Source organism: Rhinolophus sinicus, linkage group LG18 (assembly GCF_036562045.2).
Source record: "Rhinolophus sinicus isolate RSC01 linkage group LG18, ASM3656204v1, whole genome shotgun sequence".
NCBI lineage: Eukaryota > Metazoa > Chordata > Mammalia > Chiroptera > Rhinolophidae > Rhinolophus > Rhinolophus sinicus.
The window spans coordinates 2,209,917-2,232,980 of NC_133767.1; the positions used below are offsets into that span (position 1 = coordinate 2,209,917).

The 23,064-nt window shown below is 50.3% G+C and overlaps 1 protein-coding gene and 1 long non-coding RNA gene across 4 annotated transcripts in view; one reads left to right on the forward strand and one right to left on the reverse strand.

The window, feature by feature from the left end:
• Nucleotides 1–23,064, reverse strand: part of EEF2K (eukaryotic elongation factor 2 kinase) — a 53,251-nt gene that overhangs the window by 26,071 nt on the left and 4,116 nt on the right. For 2 of the 3 annotated variants that reach the window (XM_019751663.2, XM_019751661.2), the window contains exons 3-5: nucleotides 22,028–22,089; nucleotides 21,169–21,697; nucleotides 7,785–8,106 (exon numbers count right to left, since the gene is read on the reverse strand). In XM_019751663.2, coding sequence (XP_019607222.2) covers nucleotides 7,785–8,030 — 246 coding nt within the window. In that variant the 5' untranslated portion in view covers nucleotides 8,031–8,106; nucleotides 21,169–21,697; nucleotides 22,028–22,089. Of the gene's footprint in view, nucleotides 1–7,784; nucleotides 8,107–17,719; nucleotides 17,876–21,168; nucleotides 21,698–22,027; nucleotides 22,090–23,064 lie in introns of those variants that run through there. The other variant, XM_019751662.2, reaches the window with a different exon arrangement.
• Nucleotides 5,734–11,627, forward strand: LOC141569457 (uncharacterized). The gene is made up of 2 exons (XR_012493114.1): nucleotides 5,734–5,877; nucleotides 9,493–11,627. It is a non-coding gene; the product is annotated as an uncharacterized LOC141569457 (long non-coding RNA).

Genomic DNA, 23,064 nt, shown 5'->3' on the forward strand with positions numbered 1-23,064 from the left:
CTTATAACTATTAAATTACAAATGCGCCCCATTTGATTGCCCTGAATGAAATTCAGCGGCAACGTAACCCTCTAAATGCAGAATACATCAAAATCACGCAAAACACCAGTTGCCTTCACATCATCATACATAAGTGCTGGGCTCAGATAATTAGGACACGCGCCAAGGTCCTGGGGACGCAGGAAAATTCAATGCCTGCAGTGCTCCCCCCTCACCGTGGTTGTGGTGACCAAAAACATCCCCCGAAACTTTCAAAACCTGTTGCGAACCAGGGCTCTGAGGTACTAACTGGGAAAGATGACCCAGGTGTACGATGCGGAGGGGAGAGAACGCTGATTTTCAACAGTGTCATGGCACAAGCCCAGTTTTGCTTTTAAAGAGCTCACTGTATTGCTTTTATAATCCCAAGGTGGAATCCTTTCCTGTCCCCTCCAAACACTCCGACACCCATGCTCTTTTCCTGAAGAGCCCGAACCTTTGGCCGGCAGCCACTACAGAATCTGAGACCAAAACTCCGCCCCCCGCCCCAGGCCAGAGGCCTGAGCCATGGGGGGGGGGGGGGGCTGGATGGTGGGACCGACATTGCCAGCTTCCCACGGACTCGGACCCAGAGGACAGCACCCGGCCCGAGCCCCATCCCTGGGATCCTGCTCAGAGGAGACAAGGCAGAAGCACGGAGCCTTCCAAGGGACAGACAGAAAGACACACATGCGCACGCTCGCACACACAATCCAGGGCCCCTCACTGGGGCCTTCTAATCTGCAAAGTCCAAAAATGAAGCCTGTCATTTTTTCCCCTTCCAGTCTGGAAGCTAATTCACACTTCTGTATTTTCACACTTGGAAAATAAAGAAGACCGAGAAAATTCAAACCCGCCACAGGCAGTCCACCCAGAGCTACTACTGTCAATCTCTGGATTAGTTCTTTCCAGATCCTTCACACCCACTTTTTAAAAATTTTTTCTAAGACCAGAAAGATACTGTCAATATAATTTATAGCCTTTCAGGAGCGTGGGTCAACAGGACTTGGTACTTTATTTAGCGACCTTGAATTTTTTTTTCCTGATTCCAAATGCATGGCCTGTTTAGTGTGAAGACACCGCAAGCATTACAGAACTCTGAATTAGAAAGCGGAAGTTCTAAAAACCCCCTTCCTCTGCAAACCACAGCTGACAGACATTCTGCAGCGTTTCTCCTCTGCACTTGCTCACACACAGATCTGAGAGCAGTGGGACGGTCCACACAGGACCGTGGACGTTTTTCCATGTCACACGTACAGACAGGCTTGGTGGGCCTCACTGCCCTCTGTGGTTGTCACGTTTACAGTTGTATAAATGTTCCCAGAGACATTTCTCTAACCTCAGTGCGTGGATTTTTGGATCCTCGCTAAACATTTCCTAGTACAAACAGGGCTGAAATGAACCCCTCATGTGTGAACCAGCCTTTGGGTACTTGTGGAAGAGTGGGACGTGCTTCTTAGAAGTGTAATTGCTGGATCACAGTTAAAAGCTACATAGTTGGAGGCTTCCTCCCAAAAGGTCCTGCTAAGTTACACTCCAAGGGGCAGCGAACAAATTACTGAGCTTTTGAAAACACAAACACGACATCATGACTACAAGTTAGCCGGCGCAATAATGCACTGTATGGGTTTATCATTATTCACTTATGCACTCACTGCACTTCTCCACAGGTAGACTTTGAGCTTCCTTGTTCTAAATAATCCTGCAGTCAACATGTTTACAACTGAGGGAGTGGCTGAATTTCTGTGCTCTGAAAAAGTGCCCCAGTCCTCTGTGTACTCCAGTGGCTGTGAATGGCAGGGAGGCCATCTGTGGTGTTCTGAGCGTATGTGCGGATATGCCCTGTTCTCTGCCTGGGACACACGACTTTCCAACTCTACCTGCCTCTACCGGTGACTCAGACACTCCCTAAGCCACCAAAAGACAGGGGCCCCCACATTTAATAACGAGAAGTTACCTCCTGGCTGGAGGCTGTGGCATGAAACAATAAACAGTCAAGGAAAAGACTATTTTAGAATTAGAGGGTGTGTTGTTTCACAGGGACAAAATGACCTTTCTTTTCCAAACCCACGTGCCATGCCTTACTGGCAACGAATGGGTTTAACGCAACTGTTTTTTGCTTGTTCGTTTTGAAGCACAGCATTGAAAGTCCTGTGCTAAGATCTGGTCCCCGTGACTGGTCCCCATCCACCGCCGACGAGCTGTGGGAACATTCACTTCCTTGTTTACGAAGGACAATGAAGAATGCTTTGACTACTGGTGGTCAGCTCTTTTTCCTGCTCCCCAGCCTGGGGTAGAGATGTCCCCACCAGAAACAGAGGCTCACTGGTGTCCTAGGGCTCGCACAACCTCTGCCTGAGCTGAAAAGCACTGGTGTGTTACCATTTCACCCGTGACGTTAGGAAGCACAGGTGTTTATGCAGGCCTGGGAAATGAGACCTCTCGGACACTGGGAGGGCAGTGGCAGCAGGGACTGCCACCTCTGGTTATCAACCCTCTTCAATGACTTGTGACCCAGCCATTCCGATCACCTGCCCAGGTGTGCCCAGGTGTGCCCAGGTGCGCTGGCCCAAAGATGGCCAGTGCTTCTAATGCTATATAACCGTCGAGCATTGCAAACAACCTGCCCGTCCACAGGGGACGATTTCATACACTTGTAACAGTCACGCACCACATAACGACATTTTGGTCACCAACGGACCATATACAGGATGGTGGTCCCTTGAGATTACAATGGAGCTGACAGGTCCCTGTCGCCGAGCCACGCTGCGGCAGTCACTCGCAGCACTTGGGAACGACCATAAATAATTATTACTGGTTTATGTAGTTCCTGTACTACATTTGTATCATCATTTTAGAGTGTACGCTTCCTACTTAGAAAAAAAGGCCACCTCGTATTTCCTGTGACTCTTGATTGCATCATTTTCTCTTGTGCTTCATTTAATCTTGTGTAGTTTTTCTTACTAGGTTGGTACAAAAGGAATGGCGGTCTTTGCAATTATTTTTAACCTTTTAGAACGCAATTACTTTTGCACCAACCTAATAAATTGAGCACAGCCTAAGTGTCCAGTGTCTGTAAAGCCCACAGTCACGTCCAGTCACGTCCGGGGCCTCCACGTTCACTCACCCCTCACTCACTGACTCACCCGGAGCAACTTCCGGTCCTGCCAGCTCTGTTTGTGGTAGTGCTTTCTACAGGTGTGCCATTTTTTATCTTTTATACCATATTTTCACTGTCCCTTTTCTCTGTTTGGATACACACATTCTTACTATCCTATTGCAACCATCTCCAGGGTTCAGTACGGAACCTGCCGTACAGGCCTGGAGCCCAGGAGCTGCACCCACAGCTGGGTGTGTAGGAGGCTGCACCGTCCAGGTTTGTGCAAGTGCCTCTGGGATGTTCGCACAGTGACGAAATCGCCTGATGGCATGTTTCTCAAAACGTATCCCCGTTGTTAGCGGTGCATGACTATACCTGCACGCAGCCATTAAAAAGATCAAGGTGCTGACACGGGCAATCTCTACAGCTCATTGTTTAGGGGAAAAGCAAGTTGTGACATAATGCACAGTAGGACACCACTGGCAGAGGAAACGCACAGATTGTGACTATAGATTTCTAAGGATGTGTGTGCCCACAGATATATACATGAATGCATGTGTATACAGAAATGCATTTCCAAAGGTCTGAAAAGTGATTTATACCAAACGGATACAATGGTTCTCTCTGGAGATCGGAGAGGAAGAGAGGAGACTTCAGCTTTATCTGTATTGTTTGCTTTTTTTTTTTTTAAACTGTGAGAATGTCTTTAGGTATTGCAGGTGTCAATCAAAGTGAAACAAAGATGACAGGGTTGGAAGATTCTTCAGACCCCATCAGCTGCAACACTCTCTAGTTCTGAAGGTCCTAGAACTCAGCTGTTGAGGGGCTGATTAACCTTACACAGAATGGGGGGCCTAGGGGGTTTCATAAAAAACAAACAAACAAACAGAACCCTGACGAGAGAACAGAAAGGCTTTGGGTCTTCAAAGCTGGAGACTACGAACTGAAAACAAACAAATAAAAATGTAATAATAATAGTAATAATAATAACAAATTTCCTGGGACATGCCGGGAGCGAGGCTGGATGTGTGAGCCACGCGTTTGCAATTTCTTTGGCACATAGGATATTACGGCTCTTGCTGCCGTTTTTATACCACGATTCTTACTGCCACCGTCCCAGCAACCAAGGCCTCTGGCTCTTACACGAGGAAGCATCCAGGGGCTCCTCAGGCCTCCTTTCCAAAACATCAACTGCTACACTCACCAAGTGGCTGTTATGAAGTGTTTCTTTACCCATCATCACTTCCGCAGACTTTAAGAGCTATGGCTCCATATCAGCCCGACTCACGCCTCCTGGCCCACAGCCAACCACACCCCAGGACACATAAAGGAAGCAGGAAGAAGTGGGAACGCCCAGGCCCGCTCTGGGATGGGAAGAGGCCCACACCGCTATTTGGCTGCCCAACTCTGGGCCACAGGCATTTAGAGGCCTCGTGCAATGTCTATGGAACCCAGCACTGAAAACAGCAGCGACACGTCCCACAAGAGGAAATAAAGAAACTGTGGTAGAGCCACACAATAGGCCCCCATGTATGGATCATTAAAAAAAAAAAAAAAAAGACGGACTAGATCCGTATTTATTGATGTGGAAAGTTATGTACCATCTCCTGTTTGCTGAGCGAGAAGCTGATAACTGAAAAGCATACTCCTATGACTGTAATAAAAAGTCCCTATTTGTTTATCCATGTCCACATTTACACTAACACAGAAAACTCTGAAATATACCTAAGACCTTAATAGCAATGATACCTGCCCCGTCATTGTTTTCTGCAAGGAACACAGATTACTTCTGTAATCAATAAAACAAATAACTGTAAAAGAAACAAAGCTAAAAACCCTCAAGAAATCTTCTTTGTGGAAAACAGGAGCTGTAGCCAATGTCCCCTGACCAGTGGGATTCAGAGCCGCGGCTGCAGAGGACGAGATGGGAAGCGTGGGGAGAACAACCAGCAAAGTGACAGCACTCCCAGGATGACATGAGCCTCCTGGAAGCCTGTCCCCAGACAGACTCCTGGTGACCTCGTTAAGGGCAGACAGCCAGGCATGTGCCAGTCCACTGATGGGGGACCTGAGGCTCCGAGGGCAAGGAGGTGATTTGCCTACCGACCTGCAGGGCTGGGAAACAGCAGGCCCAGGACGCAAACCCAAGCTTGTCAAGCCCCAGGGGTGGAGGACAAGCACAGAGTCTGGCCATATCACCCAGCAATTCCACTGCTAAGTGTCTGCCCACACGAAATAAAAACATGCCCACACGAAGATCTGTGCAGCACCATGTACAACAGCCAAAAGGGAAAACGACCCAAAGCTGCACCAGGGATGAACGCACAAACAGAACGTGGCACAGGCATATAAGAGTGACATTCGGCAAGGAAAGGAGTGATGTACTGCCACGTGTCACAACATGGATAAGCCTTGAAAACGTGTGCTAGGTGAAAAAAGCCAGACACAAAGGCCACATGTTGTGTAATTCTGTGTATATGAAATGTCCAGAAAAGGGCAAGTCCACAGTAACAGACTCAACCCTTCCTTCCCCATACACTCCCAGTACCTGCCAGGCGGAGCCACCCTGGAAGAACGCCAGCTTGCCATGTCGACAGTAAACAAAAAAACACATTAGGTTTGTGGAGTGCCAGGGAGAGTAAGGTTTGGAAAACTGAGCTGCTGTCTCCCTCTGAAGTCGCCACTGGCCAAGACCTCACTGAGCCTGCTTCGGATGACCAAGGACGGTGGACGCCCGAGAGCTCCCCCTCATCCGTAAGGTGGGAGTCCTATCAAGTTTGGGGAAGGGGACATGCAATCCTGACTGCAAACAGAGAATGACATTAGAGGGTGACAGACGCAATGAAAGCTCTGCTACCAGCCCCAGGGAAAGCTAAAGAGAAGGAAAAGGCCAGCTGGGCTCCGTGTCTTCAGCCCGGGTCCCCAGGGAGCCACCACTGAGATATCTGATGAAAGAGGTTTCAGGCAGGCATGAAAGGGGAGCCTATCCCGGGAGCAGGGTGACCGGAGCCCAGCAGGTCCCTGGGGAGGCAAAGCTCCCATCCTCAGTGAGGACTTTGAACTCCACCTTCTTGATTTCCTTGTTTGGGGGAGGGGAGGTTACCTGGCTATTTTGCTTCATTTTTCTTCTAAAAACATCTTTTTCTGCACACGAGTAATACAGACATGTAGTTTTAAAAGTTCCAAATATTTAAAAACACATAAGATGTAGATCATCAAAGTCCCTTTTCAGGGCACCCTCTCCCCGAGAGAAAAATCACCGTCAACTGCTGGATGCAAATTTTTCCACCACCTTTGGCCACGCAAATACTAATATATGTATGTAGGTTTTTGATAAAAATGGGATTGTATATTTCAACTTGCTTTTTTACTTAAAAGCATGTAAAACAAAACAGTGTATGAAAATTAAAACAGATGGTCCTTACAGATCAGCGCTGTGCCAAGGTTTTTCATGGACTTCCACCCCCCACACACAAAATATTTATATATCTTGGCAAAAGTTTCAAGTCAGCATAGAAACACCATCTCTATTTTAATGCAAACACAGCATTCTGTTAGGACCATGGTCTATAATTTAAACAGGCCCGTCTGGATGGACATCTGAGCTGCTTCCATTTTTTTCTTCATTCAAAACAGTACTGCAAAGCACACCCTTGAATATGTAAATCTGAGCAGCTGTACCACATTTCTGTACTGGTTCTCCAACGGATAGTGGGTGTATGTTTCAGAAGGCGCCAGAGGACAGGAAAGTGGGGCAAGCTGCAACCTGACCCCTTGGGGCCCCCAACCTCAGAGGGGACCCACAGGGATATTTCTGGAGCTGCCTGCCGGAGAGAGACTCAAGCTAGAATTCTGACCCTGAAAGGAAAAGTTATCCAGCTGTCCAAGAACTGGAATGATTAATTTTCTAAAAACGGATTCATTCCGCAGTTAGAAAAGAATGATGGTTAGTTTCCAATCCCGACGTGGTAGCAGGCATTCTGCTTACTGGACACTGCACCTCCTGTGTGGGAGCATTAAATGAAACAAGGACAACTGCACTGCCCTCAAAATGTTGTCACTGCCCAGGATTACACAGAAGTCCCACCACGTTCCCCCTTCTCCCTCTCCTTCACACCAACTTTGCCGTGGTGTGAACACAGATCCCTAACAAAGCCGAGTACCTTCTGCCTCGATCCAGAAGGACGATGGATACCCAACCCTAAGCAGTAGCTTTTCTGACCATAATGGACAGGAAAAACCACATTTCACACCATGTCCCTGGAGCCACATACACGCACATCAGGGGTGAAATAAAAATATTTCACGTCTCCATCACCGGAGGTGAAGCTGCCCACCACACGCGTGTGGGGGAACATGTGTCTACATGCGTTCCACAAAGTAAGATCTTTACAATTTGCAGTGCCCTCCAACAGTTTCTACTCTTCCATTTCTTAAAAAGTTGGTCAAGGTTTTCACAACCCGGGAGGGGGCAGGGCCTGGGCAACTGTTTGAAAAACACTGACCGAAAGTTATGAACTTGGTCTAAACCAGCAAAATCCTCCCAGCTTGGCGGGCATATCCTCAGCTCTGGAATTTAGAGAGCTGCCCAGGGTTTGGAAACAGAGGGAAGACCCCAACCTGAGACCCCCGACTCCCCAAGTGCCTGGGGCCCAGGGCCACTCACCTTAAAACTGACAGAACCTGCCGGGGACCCGCTGCAGCCGTACTGCTCACTTTTCATGAGGTTGCCGTAGTAGTTATTAACCTTGGAATTGACATTCTGGTGTGACCTGGGGTCATCGGTGATGGGGCAGATGAAATAACCTTCCTCATCCTCGCTGTCTGCATCAAGGTCCCCGTCATGCCCAGCCTGGGGGGTCTGTCCACCGTCAACACCTTCCAGGCGAAAGATGAGGTCCTCGTCTGCCATGCTTCCACGGTGCCCGTTTTACCCAAGGGGTGGGCGGCACAGCCAGAGTTACTGGGCAGACACAGCGGGGATGGTCCTGCAAAACGGAAGCAAAAGAATGGGTGCTGGGGTGGGGCTGCGGGGGGAGCACCTCACCCCGAATGCCGCAGGTGACAGTAAGAGCTGGCACCCTCAGAGTGAAAACGACAGCTATCTTTTGGGGAGGCACTTGGCAGGCAGCACGCAGGAATATTTTCAATGCGCAAACCTGTCGACCTAGTAATTCCACTTCCAAGAACTCAGTGCTTAAAATGAGGCAGAGAAAAGAAATGCTCCTGAAACAACTGAAATGATCTTTTTAGGACGTGAATTAGATCAAGTCATTCCCCTCCCTGGCTTCTCTTCGCATTCGTAGTAAAATCAAAACACCTTTTAAGGCAACAAGGCCTGGGTTAGTCTGGCCTCTGGCCAGCCCCCCACCCGCCCAGCCTTCGTGACTCTCCAGGTACACTGGCGTTCTTTCTGTTCTGTGAACACCGGGGACCCATGCTCACCTCAGGGTACTTGCTGTTCCCTGGGCCGGGAACAACTGCCCTAATCTGCTAACACGGGGGCGCCAGTGCAAAAGTCACCTCTCTAGAGAAATCTCCTCTCACTCCTCAATTCAAAGAACCTACCTCATTCCTCAAAAAATTAAAACCAGAACTACCACGTGACCCAGCAATCCCACTTCTGGGTCTTCATTTGAAGAAATCCAAAACACTAATTTGAAAAGGTATCTGCACCCCCATGCTCACTGCAGAATTATTTACAACAGCCCAGATATGGCAGCAACCTGTGTCAATCAGCAAATGAATGGATACAGAAGAGGTGGTACATATACAGTACAGTGGGATATTACTCGGCCATAAAAAAGAACGGACTCTTGCCATCTGCAACAACATGGATTGGACCTAGAGGATGGCGCTAAATGAAATGATCCAGAGAAAGAAATACTGTATGATCTCACTTATATGTGGAATCTAAAAAACAAAATAAACAAACAAACAAAACAGAACAGACTCACAGATACAGAGAACAAACTGATGGCTGTCAGATGGGAGGGGGGTTGAGGGTGAAAAAGGTGAAGGGATTAAGAAATACAAATTGGTAGTTACCAAATAGTCACGGGGATGTAAAGTATAGGGAATAGAGTCAATAATATTGTAATAATTATGTAATAATTATGTATGGTGCCATGGGGGGACTAGATTTATCAGGGGATCACTTGGTAAGTTATATAAATGTCTAACCGCTAGGCTGTACACCTGAAACTAATGTCAACTGTGATTGAAAAAAAAATTTAATTAAAAAAACCCACAAAGATCCCCTCTCAGACACACACCCAGTCACTCCCTAGCCTGTCACCCTGTTTTATTTTCTTTGTAGAGATTTTCCCAAGCTGAAATCGCCTCATTTACTTTTTTGTTGTCTGTACCCCCAGTGCCTCCAAGAGTTCTTGGGACAGAGCGGGCGTTCACTTCATGCCCCAGAATGAAAAAGTGGCCCCAAGAGTGTTCTCGGCAACACGACCAGGAATGGCCCACAGTGGCCACCACGGGAGGCCTGTTACGTAAATTACAATTTTCCACACCACAGAGGCTGCGTGACCCACAGCGGGAGCTCTGGACACACAGACATGCAAAGATATGAGGTCTCACAATTAAGTTTGCGAACTTGTTGCACAGATGTTGCTAATCCTTTTTTGATGTCAGAGGGATTATTCATTATGAATTTGTATCAACTGCACAGACAGTTAACTAAGTTTACTATGTGGAAGTGCTGAAAAGGACGCATGAAAAGTTAGACGATCTGAACTTTTCGCCAACAATTCATGGCTCTTGCATCACAACAATGCACCAGCTCACACGGCACTGTCTGTGAGGGACTTTTTAGCCAGTAAACAAATCACTGTATTGGAACACCCTCCCTACTCGCCTGATCTGGCCCCCAGTGACTTCTTTCTTTACCGAAGATAAAGGAAATAGTGAAAGGAAGACATTTGGATGACATTCAGGACATCAAGGTAATACAACGACAGCTCTGATGGCCATTCCAGAAAAAGAGTTCCAGAATTGCTTTGAAGGCTGGACTAGGCGCTGGCGTCAGTGCATAGCTTCCCAAGGGGGGTACTTCGAAGGTGACCATAGTGATATTCAGCAATGAGGTGTGTAGCACTTTTTCTAGGATGAGTTTGCAAACTTAATTGTCCTACCTTGTAGTCAAGAAAGAGTTCAGCAAGGTTGTAGGATACAGAGATCAACAGTATTTCTTTCTATACACTAGTAATAAACAATTCAAAAATGAAACTAAGAAAACAATTCCACCTGCAACCGCATCAAAAAGAATACTTGAGAATCAATTTAACAAAAGAAGTGAATGGCTTGTACACAGAAAAAAAAAGTAGAAAGAAATTAACGAAGACCTAACAAAATGGAAAGACTCCCTGTGCTCACAGACCAGAAGGTTTACTGTCGTGAAGATGACAACACTCCCAAGTTGATCTATAGATTCAATCTGATCACTATTAACATCCCAGCTGGCTGCTTTGAAGAAATTAACAAACTGGTGCTAAGGTTCATAGGAAATTCAAGGGACCTGGAATACCCGAAACAATCTCGAAAAAGAAAAACAAAGCTGGAGGAGTCACACTTCCTGAATTCAAAACTGGCTACAAAGCTCCCGTAATCAAGGCAGCTGGTACTGGCATGACGACAGACAGAAAAATCAATGGAACAGAAGCTACACATTTACAGCCCATGATTTTGGACAAGAAAGTGTAATGAGGAAAGCACGAGCTACAAAAGAATAGATGAACTGGACATCACCAGAATTAAGAACGTTTGTGGTTCAAAGGACAGCATCAAGAGAGTGAAGAGACAACTCTCAGAGTGGGAGGAAATTTCTGCAAATCATATGCCTGATAAGGGTTTTACACAAAGAACTCCTATAACTTAACAAATAAAAGGCAAACGACCCACATAAAAATGGGCAAAGGACTTGAACAGACATTTCTCTGAAGAAGATACACACATGGCCAGCAATTCCACTCTCAGGTGTGTACCCAAGAGAAACGAAAACATGTCCACACAAAACCGTGTACACATATGTTCATAGCAGCACTTTTAATAGCCCACAGGGGAAACAACCCAAGTGTCCATCAACGGACGGATGACCGGATAACCTAGTGTGGTGTGTAGCACATGGAAGCGTGTTCAGCCACAAAAACGAATGGAGTCCTGATATATGACAAACCTTAAACACATCATGGTCTGTGAAAGAAGACGGTTGCAAAAGGGCCACAGACTGAAGATTCCATTTACATGAAATGTCTATAATAGGCAAATCTACAGCGACAGAAAACACACGAGTGGTTGCCTAGGACTGGGGGAGGGGAGAGTTGGGGGGAAATGAGGAACGATGGCCAATGGGTTTCTTTGGAACTGGTGGAAACGTTCTAAACCTGACTTTGTGTTGGTTGCATGACTCTGTGAATATACTAAAGAACACTGAACTGTATACTTTAAATGGATGGATCGTATTTGTGAATTATATTTCAATAAAGCTAAAGTTGAAAAACAGATGGTCCAGAAGAACTGTTAAAATTAGAAAGCACGTTGCAGAAGACCAGGTATGTTATGGTGACCCTCTGGGTGTCGAAAGAAAAAGGACGTTTGTAGATGCATTAAAACCTTCCTGGAGGACCCACGGGAGCTTTGCCAGCACAAGGATGGGCAGCGGGGTCTGGCAGCTGGGGGTGGGGATACTTTTAAAAATTCTGTACACTTCTAGACCATTTTAACTTTTTTACAAAGCTGGATTGCCTTCAATATAAATAAGTAAAATGTTTTTTTACAAATTTTAGATCAAGGTAATTCCAATGATTCTTAACAGCTTTTCCACTGGCAGGCAGTCTTCTAGTCTGAGCTCTGGCACTTTCTTGCCGGTTATCACAGCAGGAAATATATTTCTATCCTAACCCCACACATACCTATAAAATGTAAACTAAAGTTTCAGGAAACTGTACTTAGCCTTACTGTTTACAAGGCACTCTGCTATTTTCTACTCTATTTACTTCTTTTCTTTCGTTCTTTCTATGTATTCCTTTTTCTCAATGCACCGCCCATACTGATTTCTGGACTCAGTCTGAGAATCGCTGCTCTGGGCGTCACCTTGCCCAGTTTGTTTCTTACCCTCAGGGCAAAACACAGTCACCATCTGGATTCAATGCCAGCCCCACCTGACCCTGCTTGTCACCAAAATCTTCCCCGGGGCCCTGTGCCCACTTCTCCCCTCCCTCCCCAGCCCCGGCACCTACTCTGCCTTGGTCAGCCCTTGGCCAGAATCCCTGCCGACCAAGATGGCGTGGACCCTGGAATTACCTACCAATAGCCCCCCCCAGGTCACTGGCCTCTTGGGTGGGGATGGTGCCAGGGGCGGGGCCAGAGCCACAGCTGCAGGCCTCCAGGCAGTGTGGCTCAGTGGGTAGGGGAGTGGACTGCTGGTGACCTTGATCAAATGAACTCCTCTCACCACCTCCCCCTTTTGTGAGGGATGCTACGTGGGGAAGTGGCCTGACAGGTCGCACGGCTCGTTCACAGGTGAATTATCCCCAGGACCCCAATCCCTGGCCACGCCCACCACACACCTGACATTCTCCTCCGCCTGGGCAACAACAGGAGCTGCCGACAGCAGCTGTGACCCTTGCACTGCCTGGCACCGAGCCTTGTACTCGGGAGGCACCTGATTCCAGAACTGAGGGAACAGATCTGTTTTGCAGCTTCTCAGTTGTCGTAAGTTTGCTCTTAAGGCAGATGTGGCAGCTCCTGCTAACCGTCCTCCAACACCTCCTCTCCTTAATAGTAGAACCACTAGTTTTTGGCTAAGCACATGGCTGCTCAGAATAAGGCCTACATTTCCCAGACTCCTCTGCAGTTAGGTGTGACCATGTGACCAAGTTCTGGCCAAGGGGATATAAGCAGAAGGGCTGTTTTCAACTTTAGGGAAGGGTTTTTTAAAGGAGGGAGTGTGCCGTCTGTTCTCCCTCCTTCCTGCTGGCTGGAATGACGGTGTGATGGCTGGAGCTCCAGCAGCTATGTTTAACCACGAGGAGGAAGCCCGAGGATGGCAGATCCATGAGACAGAGGGAGCCCAGGGCAGCATGACAGTAGTCCTGGGCTGACACTCTTCAAACTTTGCTATCTAACCTTATATAATCGACTGCAATTTTCTTCTTCCCTTACCTCTTGCTGATTCTATCTAGTTCAGTAGCCCCTTCTCTCCCACATCATAAAAAGTCACATCACATCCCCTATGAGAAGTTGATGCCTGGGTAGGGTTACCCTGGGAAAACTGTGGCCTCCCCCCAGAGTTCTAACTTGGCAGCTGCTCCCACGTTTTCCCATGAAGCCTGGGCACTGGAGGATGCTGGATTCCCCTAAGCTGGCATGGAGCCCACCCCGGCCCATAACTCAGCCCCGCGATGCCTGTTCTAAAACCAGCCCGGGCATCCAGTCTCCTGGGAATGTCCATCTAACCGGGGGCCTCCCTGCTCCTGTGAGCAAGAGACTGGTGCAGGGACAGGACCCCGGCTCCCAGAAAAGCAGGGTTCTCTAGTGGGTTTCTTCTGCCCTCACTCAGGCACGTACACCTTGCCTCCCTCCAGCCCCCGACACACCCTGGAAAGATACTTTACGGAGAAGGGGCAGAGTGGGGTCCTGAGTCAGGCAGACCTGAGTTCAAGCCCCAGCTCTGCCACTGAGCCTCAGCGTGGTCACTCCAGTTTGGGACGCGGAGCTGTGCCCACCCGCTACCCCGACTGCTGGCACAGAGCAGCTACTACATCATCATTTCTATTATCATAGAGTAAGGGGGCTGAGCCTCAGGTCCCAGCCAGGATGGTGACCTGGATGGCTGGTTAGCAGGCAACCAGGCTTCTTTCAGGGGTCCTCAGGGAACAGGCTATTTTAGGCTCTGGCCACGGAACCGTTCTCTCACGGGGTCTTGCTGTAAAGGGCTCCTCTGGCAGCCGCTGGGGCAAACGACGTTTCCCATGCCCAGTTCAAGGCCTGTGGGCCAAGCCTCAGCGACCACTGGTCCTCGGGGCTCCTTCACCCCCAGGAGCTGCCTTCCTGCTGAAGAAATGAGCTGGAATCTGCCGCCCGCCACTCCCGGGAGCCAGCAGTTGCGCTGAGCCAGCCAGTGCACACACCTTGCCCAGCACCCACCAGTAATGGGGTGTGTCATCCGGCCCAGGTGTAAGCCAACCACAGCATGTGGCCACGTGACCACTGAGGTGGGCATGTGACTCAAGTCAAACCAATTTGGCCTGAACGCAGGTAAACTTAGGCTTGAGATTGAGTGACAGGACACGGGGAAGCTGGTTGTGAAGCTGAGATGGGCTGAGGTCACCAGAGAACAAAGCTGCCATTTGATGGAGAGCAGAACAAGACACAGAGAGAAAAATGAATGGTGATGACATCCTTGAAACCCTGAATCCAAATGTGTCCAACTTCCCACTGGACTTGTGAATTGTATGATGAAATCAACGCTTGCCTTTGGGGGGCTGGGGGAGACAATTTGGCTGGTTACACATAGGTTTTTTGTTTTGTTTTGTTTTTGTCACCGGCAATATAAAAAGTCCAAAACCCAGCCAGGCAGGACTTGGGGCCACTGTCTATCACTTCCCTATAATTAAAAAAATAATACTTTTATTAAAGCACATGGTTAAAAACAACACCCCTTTCCTAGGAGGGCCACCGGGCATGGCCACACAGGGTGGGTACTGCCCAGCCCCAGTGCACAGCCCTTGCGACCGTACGTGGGCAGCCCTGGCCCCCACCTCCAGAGACAACCCTTCCAACTGTTCCAGCTGTGACTCCTGGCAGGTATCGCCACATCTCTAAATAATATGCTCTCTCTGCTACCTCTTCACTGATCTATTTCGGTCCTTATCTGTTGGTTTCCTGCGGTAGTAAATGAGACTGTAGCTGCTGTCCCTTCCCCACTCCACCCCCAGACAGGCAGGTCTTCTCCTGGTGCCACGAGCTCTCGTATTCCTCCAAAGAGAGGGAGCTGCGGGCTTCTCCCAGTTTAGTGAGAGCTCATCTCAGCAAGAGAGAGAAAGATGAGGCTTTTGTGGGGCAACCAAGTGACAGGAAAGCAGACCTTCGCCCCCACCCACCTCAAAAATGCGTAATTTTTACTGAAATAGACCAATTACCCCTGTGGGCAGCTTCCTGCGTCCCGGGCGCCACGCGAAACCCCTGACACGGACACGCTCATCTGCCAGTGACAGGCGCTGCCGGGCAGAGAAGCGGCTGCCCACCACCCATAAGGCCTCCCTGGGAGGGAAACTGAGCAGGGCTGCGCTGCCGGGGCTGCACTCGGCTAGTTCCAAGGACATGTCGAGCTCTAGCTTGAGTCCTCAGTTTCCTCCGAACTAGAAACAAAAACCCTCTGGAAGAGGTATGTGCAGCCCCTTGTTCACTGCAGCATTTTTCACAACAGCCACGGTAGGGACACAACCTGTGTCCATCGATGGAGGAGGAACGGATAAAGAAGCTGGTGTCTCTACACAGTGGAATCTTAGTCTTCATAACAAAGAAGGAAATGCTGCCATTTGTGACCACACAGATGAACCTGGAGCACGTTCTGCTGCATGAAATAAGCCAGATCAGGAAGACACACTGGATGATCTGACTCATACGTAGAATCTAAAAAGGCCAAACTCGGAGAAGCTGAGGAATGGCGGCTGCCAGGGCCTGGGGGTGGGGGTGGGGGTGCAGGGATGGGTGGGGCGGTGTCGGTCAGAGGGTGCAAAGCTTCAGCTACGCCAGAAGACGAGCCCCGGGATCTAATGTTCAGGAGGGTGACTAGTTAACAATACTGGATCGTATATCTGAGAGCTGCTGAGAGCAGCTCTTATGTGTTTTCACTGCACACACACAAGACAACTACGTGAGGGGATGGACGTGTTGTTCTCTTGACTGTGGCAGGAATCACTGCACATGGATACGCACATGAAATCATCACATCGGACACTCTAAAGAGAGAGTATTCAATGGTCAATTAAATAAAGCTGGTGAAAAACCAAAGGCGAAGCCCAGTAGTGACGGAGAACCTGCGCTGCCCTGAGGCTGCGTTTGAACCCCGGTCCCCATGGGGGGAGAAGGGGCATAGTTGAGAAGGGGCGTCGTTAACAGCAGGCTCCCAGTGGGGGCTGGGACGTCCCACAGGCTGGGACTTCCCACAGCTACCGACACTGAACAGGGACCAACAGGGCTAATCAAATACCTTTCCTGGCTGTGTTTTATTTATTTCCCAGGGTGGGACTGGTGACAAACATGCAGCATGAAGAGTTACTAAATCAAGCCCTGAGCGGCCGAGTTCATGTCCGTGTCATACTAATATCTGTGCCCCCGGCATGTGTGGGGTGCTCACCCGCAAACATCTGTAAACTATTGTGAGAAATAATGCAGATGGTGTCCGCATGTCCGAATAAGAGGACTGACCTACAGGTGTCCTCATCTGTCTGCCCCTCCCTGCCATGTCACCGCCCCCTCTTGCCCCATCCAGGAACCAGTCACCATTCATGACCACGCTGTCACTTCCCTGCATTTCCTAGAATGCCTGTCCCGTTCACTGCCAAAGCCAAACCCCTTTGCTCTCTCCAAGAGGCAGCTCAAATGTTTACCTCCTGCAGAGCCTGCCCTGGGTGGTCTCGTCTGTAAAACGGGGCTAACAGTACCTGCCCCCAGGCGCTGTTCTGAGGAGTCAGTGAGATCAGAGAACTGGAACTCCAAAGTGCCAGCTGCCGTGATGCCCTGACCACCCCCACAGTTACTTCCCTCCTTCCAGACCCAACCGTCTATGCGGGGGGCAGAATAATGGGCCCCCCAAAGATATCCTAATGGTCCTAATGCCCAGAACCTGTGGATATGCTCCCGTATACGGCAGAAGACACCCTGCAGATGTGATTCAATTAAGCATCTTGGGACGGGAGATGGTCCTAGATTATCCCTTGAGCCCAATGTAATCACAGGGTCCTCCTCACGGGAAGGCAGGAGGGGCAGTAAGAGGGACAGTGACAGGGAAGCCAGGGCCACAGAGGACGATGTGGAGATGGAGTGGTGCTGGCTTTGAAGGTGGAAGATGGGGCCACCAGCCAAGGAACGCTGCAGCTCCTAGAAGCTGGAAAAGGCAAGGAAACAACGGACTCTCCTCAGAGCTCCCAGAAGGAAGGCAGCCTTGCTGACACCTTGACTTCTGAATTTCTGGCCTCCAGAAACATAACATAAGACATCTGTGCTGTTTTAAGCTGAGTTTGTGGTCATTTGTTAGTCACTACAGGAGATAAATATAGTCTCGAACAGTGGCTTTCAACCTGGGGCAATTTTGTCAACAAAGGGACTCCTGGCAATGTCTGCAGACATCTGTGGTTGTCACCACTGGCTTCTAGTGGGTTTAGGCCACTGCCTAACACACCATCATGCACAGGACGGCCCCACAGCACAGAATGATCCCACCCAACCGTCAACAGCACAAAGGTTGAGAAACCTGCCCTCCAACAACTCTGGTGGAATTCCAAGTCCCCACCCACTCTCCTCCTCTCCTCTTAAGAACAAATGTCCACACACACCCTGAAGCAAAGCAGAAGTGAGCTTACTCACTGATGGCAACAGCAAGCCGCAGCGGAACCAAGGCTCCGTGGAGGCACATAAAAACGTCCCCACCACACCCGGTGTTTTGTTCACCGAGGACAGGTCTGGTGCACAGGCTATGATACGGTTCCAGAAATCAGAAAGGCGCAGTGGAGAATACAAAGCACAAATTACTGTCATTACAGCTTCGATTCACAAAATGCACATGAGGGCTTGAATTTTAACTGTTAATCACTTGCTGGGCACCCTTCTCATGTACCCAGGACACACTGTCCTCCCTGAAACCAGGACACAGCACGTCTCACTCCTCAGAGGCAATTCTGTTTAACTAAACAGCCTCTCGGTGGCCAGACCACGTGAGCGTCTGGAACAAAAGGGGCCATGTCTTAACTCCTCTCTAGCTCCCAGCCCAGAGCACAATGCCTGGCACACACTAGGTTCCCTGTAAATGTATGCTGCATGAATGAATAACTGGAGCAAAGCTGACAATTTCTGCTGATGTAATGGGCACGGCAGGCGTTTGGAGGTTACTTTGCCTGCGGGTACAGCTGAGATCCTAGGTGGGAAAGCCTGGATCATGGCGAGGCCCTCAAAAAGCACCCAAGACCAGGATCTGGCCTGACCAGGCTTTCGGGATAAAAAGATCTGGGTTCAAATCCTGGCTCTGCCACTACCCATCCCCTGGCCCACTCCTCTGCTCATCCCTCAGCCTCAGCTTAGATGTCACCTCCTCCAGGAAGTCTCCTCTGAACCCCAAGAGACAGGCACTATAAGTTTCATCTTACAGATGAGGAAATGGAGAAACAGAGAGATTCAGTGACTTGCTCAAAATTGCATGGCTAGAAAGAGTGGGGGAGCTGGGTTTGAAGCCAGTGCCAGATGCATTGGGGCTTTTTCTGTCATCACCTGCTAAGCCCGTCCTAAAAAGTGTCTTGAGACCACTAGCGGCAGAGGTGACCTCACCCGGGAACTCAGGCGTGCATATTCTTGGGCCCTACTCCAGTCCTATTATATTCAACTCTGGGCGTGGGACCAGCAATCTGTGTTTACACCCCCCCCCAACCCCCCACCAAACCATGGTTCTCTAAAGTTCCAGAACCACTGGCCTAGAGAAATTTTCTGTGGTCGAGCCACCTGTTTTTCAGCTGCTCCCTGTGGAGTCCTTGCTAGGTCTAGAAAGCACTGCATCAGAACTGAACACTGCACCCTCTGACTTTCCAGCCGTTTGAAATGCTTCTCTGAGTGTCGCACAGCCCTCGTACTTTGGGGACCCGGAGACTGTCACCTTCTATTTTATCATCAGCATGTTAGTGGCTTGCTCCTTCCTCTGAAACCTTCATTACTTGGGCACATCAGCCTTGGCTACAAGAGGTTAATCCAGCAATACTTTAAGGCCCAAGCCGCTTTCATCCCACGGTGCTCACTACAACTACCTCCTTCTAGAACATTCTTAGTCCGCTGGGGTAGCAGTCTGCAGCTTCTTGGTCAGAACTGGTCTCCCCAACACAAAACCTCGTATGTTTGCATCAGTCCGGTCGGCCCCTATTACTTTGAAGGTAGTCCCATCCTCGGTTTTTTCTGCTTCAGCTTGTGAATCGGACCAGAAAAGAGTGACTCCCAGAGAACGAGCTTGAACGCATCGGGGTTTCTGCTGTTGACCCTCAGCTTCTTTGCACACTGCTCCCAGTGTCCGGGCAAGCGGACGCCGCTCCGGCCGAAGACTGGACAAGAACTTCTTTGGGGAATCTGAGCAGTGTCAGAAGAAAGGCCTAAAAGCCAGTTCATGCTGCCAGACCCCCCCCCCCGAGGGGACGGCCACAGCCACCAAGCCCCAGTGTCACCCACAGCCCTTCCCAAGAGCTCACTGGAGGCCCATTCTCTTCAGCAGACAGACACAGACCACCAGGGGAGAAGGAAAGGAGGGGCTCGCCCCACCCCACCCCCCAGTCACTCAGGGGCCTGGGTTCCTTCCTCCAGGTTCTCAAGAGTCCTCTCAAATCGGCTGCCGGAGAGGGAAAGAAGGGGAGGGTTTTCGGGGCCGGGCTGGAGAGGGGCACACACTATTTTCTCTCCCATTCCATCTGGCAAACTCAGTCATGTGGTCCACCACACTGAGGGAGCCTGGGAAATGCATCCGGGTCATACTCCAGGAAGAAGAGGATGGGGTACTGGCGACCAATAGTTGCCTCTGCCACATAATACGTTAAAAATGTTTTAAAATCAAATCAGTGATCTAGCCTTCATCAGCTGAAACCTACTGTTCCTTCACAAATAGCACAAAAGACCATAAATCAGTACACAAGTGATCACGTGTAAATCGAGACCTGTTCAAAATCGCCAGGCCCCTGATTTCCTGCCTCCCCCTCCTGCAGAAGAAAAGATCTCGGGACCCTTCCCTTTGAGAAGAGAACAGAGGGGGATGGCAATCCCAACCATATTACACCTGAATTCGCATCACCAAGGTTTATCGTATTTGTAGAATTAATTCCGGAACACAGGAATGAATGCAAGGTGCCGTGGAGGCCGCAGAGGACACCTGCATGCCTGTCTCTAACCCCTACCTTCTTCCACGGGCATCCTTTCCAGCTCAGATCAAACATGGCCTCCTCCAGGAAGCCTGCCCATGAACCCTTCCGCACCCTCCAGAGACCACACATCAGGCATTACCACCTTCCCCCTGCTTGCTCTATATTCCCACCCTGAATCCATTTGCTATTTCGAGTCGGCTGTTAGGCCACCGGAGCCTCGGTTTCCTCTGTAGTATCAGAGGCGTGCACTGTGGTACTCAATTTCCAGGTTGAGTGGCCCCAAGGCAGGCAGCGCCCTGGGCCAGGATCCAGAAGTCAGACCCCAGAGTTAGCGGCCCCCCTCCCATGCAAGTCCGTCGGTCACACTAGGGGCGCAACTGGGCAAATCTAGGCCCGGACTTACCCTGGAGGCCCCCACACCCCCACCGCCACTCGCATATTAATGTCCGCCCCCTTGGCGCACGTGTCAACCGAGCCTGCCAACACTCGGCTCCCGCAGCCAACGCAGCAAGAAGGCGTCTACACTGTCCTCGAGGTTCCTGAAATTTCGGGCTTCCGATTCAGGGGCCTGAGTGGGGGATATGGCTCCGGGCCCTGAAGGCCAACAGGACTGCAGCGCTGCCCCCACCCTCTGCAGCCCCGAGGCGCCCCAGGCTGAGACTTCCAAGCTGCCTCTCCCAGCCCAGCGCGTGCCAAGTGTTTTCCCAAAAGACACTGCCGTTAATCTGCGCGAATCCCCCATTTTACAGAAGCAAACACTGAGCCTAGAGAGTTCAATCAGAGAAGCACACCCCCACCCCCGCCCGCCACGTCCTTCCGCGCAGCTTCGGGCCCCATTTCCAAGCCCCAGACCGAGCTTGCTCAGGGCGCGGGGCTGCACGTCCGAGCCGGGAGCCACCAGCCACCGGTGCCAACCCCAGCCACACCTACCTCCCTCGGGCGGACAGGCGCGGCAGCCGCTGACCACGGCTGCAAGGATCCACAGGAGTTGGTAGAGGCTCGCGGCCCGGTGCTCCAGGGCGCAGGGCGGATGGGCCCCCCGAGTGCCGGGGAGCGGCGAGCGGGGCGCGCGGGCCGGCGCTCCGGGGAGGCAGCGGGGCCGCCCGGGGCAGATGGATTGATCCTGGGGCGCGGGGGCCGCCGGAACGATCCCAGGGCACGGGGAGCTGCTGGAAGGATCCGGGGCGCTGGGCGCGAGCGCAGGCGACCGTCAGCAGAGCCGGGGCAGTTGCGGGGCGCACAGGCGTCTGGTCCGGGTAGGAGCGGAGCTCAGACTGAACTAGGTTGGGCTGGATGGGGGCAGGAGCCGAGCTGGGGTTGGGGCGGAGCTGCGGCCAGGCGGGCGCATGGCGCAGCGCTCACGTGACCGCCCTCCGGTGACCGTCACCACGCCAGCAGCCGCCGCGCACGTCTCCCGGCTCCAGGACGATAACGGGCACTGCGTCCGTGGCTTCCCAGCCTGTCGAATATTTAGTATTGGGGGGCGCCCTCCCAGGGGGTAATTCCGGAAGGAAGAGACAGCCAACCCCTCCCTGGTCCACCCGTTTCGCATTCTCCGTCGGCTGCCTGCCTAGTTCCGTATTGGAGTCCTTCCGCAGATGACTAGTCACCCCATCTCATTGCTTGTATACATTTCTATGCATCACCTTAGGATATTTTTATTATAGGAAACTGGTTTTGTTCTTTTTTCTTCTTCTGATTTTTGCCTTTAAACAGGTCGGCACTTAATGACAACTGCAGTTATTTGAGTAATTACTTGTGTCATTTCATTAACATTCCCGTTCCTTACCTGTCTAGGATATTGCTGTATTCCTTCCTATCTGTTAGCACAGGGCCTGGCGCAATAAATACCTGTGGAATGAATGGATAAATATGGAAATGGATAAATATGGGAAGACATAAAGAAAAGGAAATAAACTAATGATAACTGTGACCATTCTGATATTATAGCCTTCCAGGTACTTTTCTAGTGAAATTGTAGAAATGTCACAAATCTTATAAATAAAAATAATAACAGAAATATTTGAGTGATTTATCTCATTTCATCTTCACACCAACCCTATGAGGTAGGTTTCATTAGTTCTATTTTCCAGATCAGAAAACTGAGGCCTGTAGAGACAACTTGCCCAAAAGATTTCTAAGGTGGGTGGTCCCGGCAGAGGGCATCCATATTTCCGGGCTCTTGCAGGTGTAGGGTCGGCTGAGTTACTCTGTGCAGTAAAAGAGGTGAGGAATTTGAAGACCCCCCGCAGGCGGGAGAGAGGGAGGAGGAAGGGACAGGCTTGCAGTAGGGAGGGCACTGGGTAGTGGCGGATGTTTAAATAGTTTGCTTTGCCACACTCCCTCTGTCCCCCCCACCCCCTCCACCCCCAGTTCTTAGAGCCTCCTCGGGCTGGAATGGTGTGAGCGACCAAATTCTCCCGTGGACCGAGAGGGAGTGCTGAGGCTTTGCCAAGGCGAGCCCCAGGCAAACATGGAACCCACAGGTTCAGGCAGACCAGAGACAGAGGGACACGACGTCTGGACATGCATGTGGATATATAGTTGACCCCTGAACGAGAGGTCTGAATTGCGCGGACCCACTCACACGCAGATTTTTCTCAGTAACTCCCTGGAGTCATTCTGATGTGCAGTTGGGACTCCGTGGATGTGGAGGGCCAGTGTACGCAGTGATGCACGCCATGTTATACAGGCTACTTTATCTGTGGGTTTTGGTATCTGTGGGAGTCCTGGAACCAACCCCCCACAGACACCGAGGGACAACTTAAGTTTTGGGAGAGTCAAAAGTTATACATGGATTTTTGACAGCTTTGGGGTCAGCGCCCC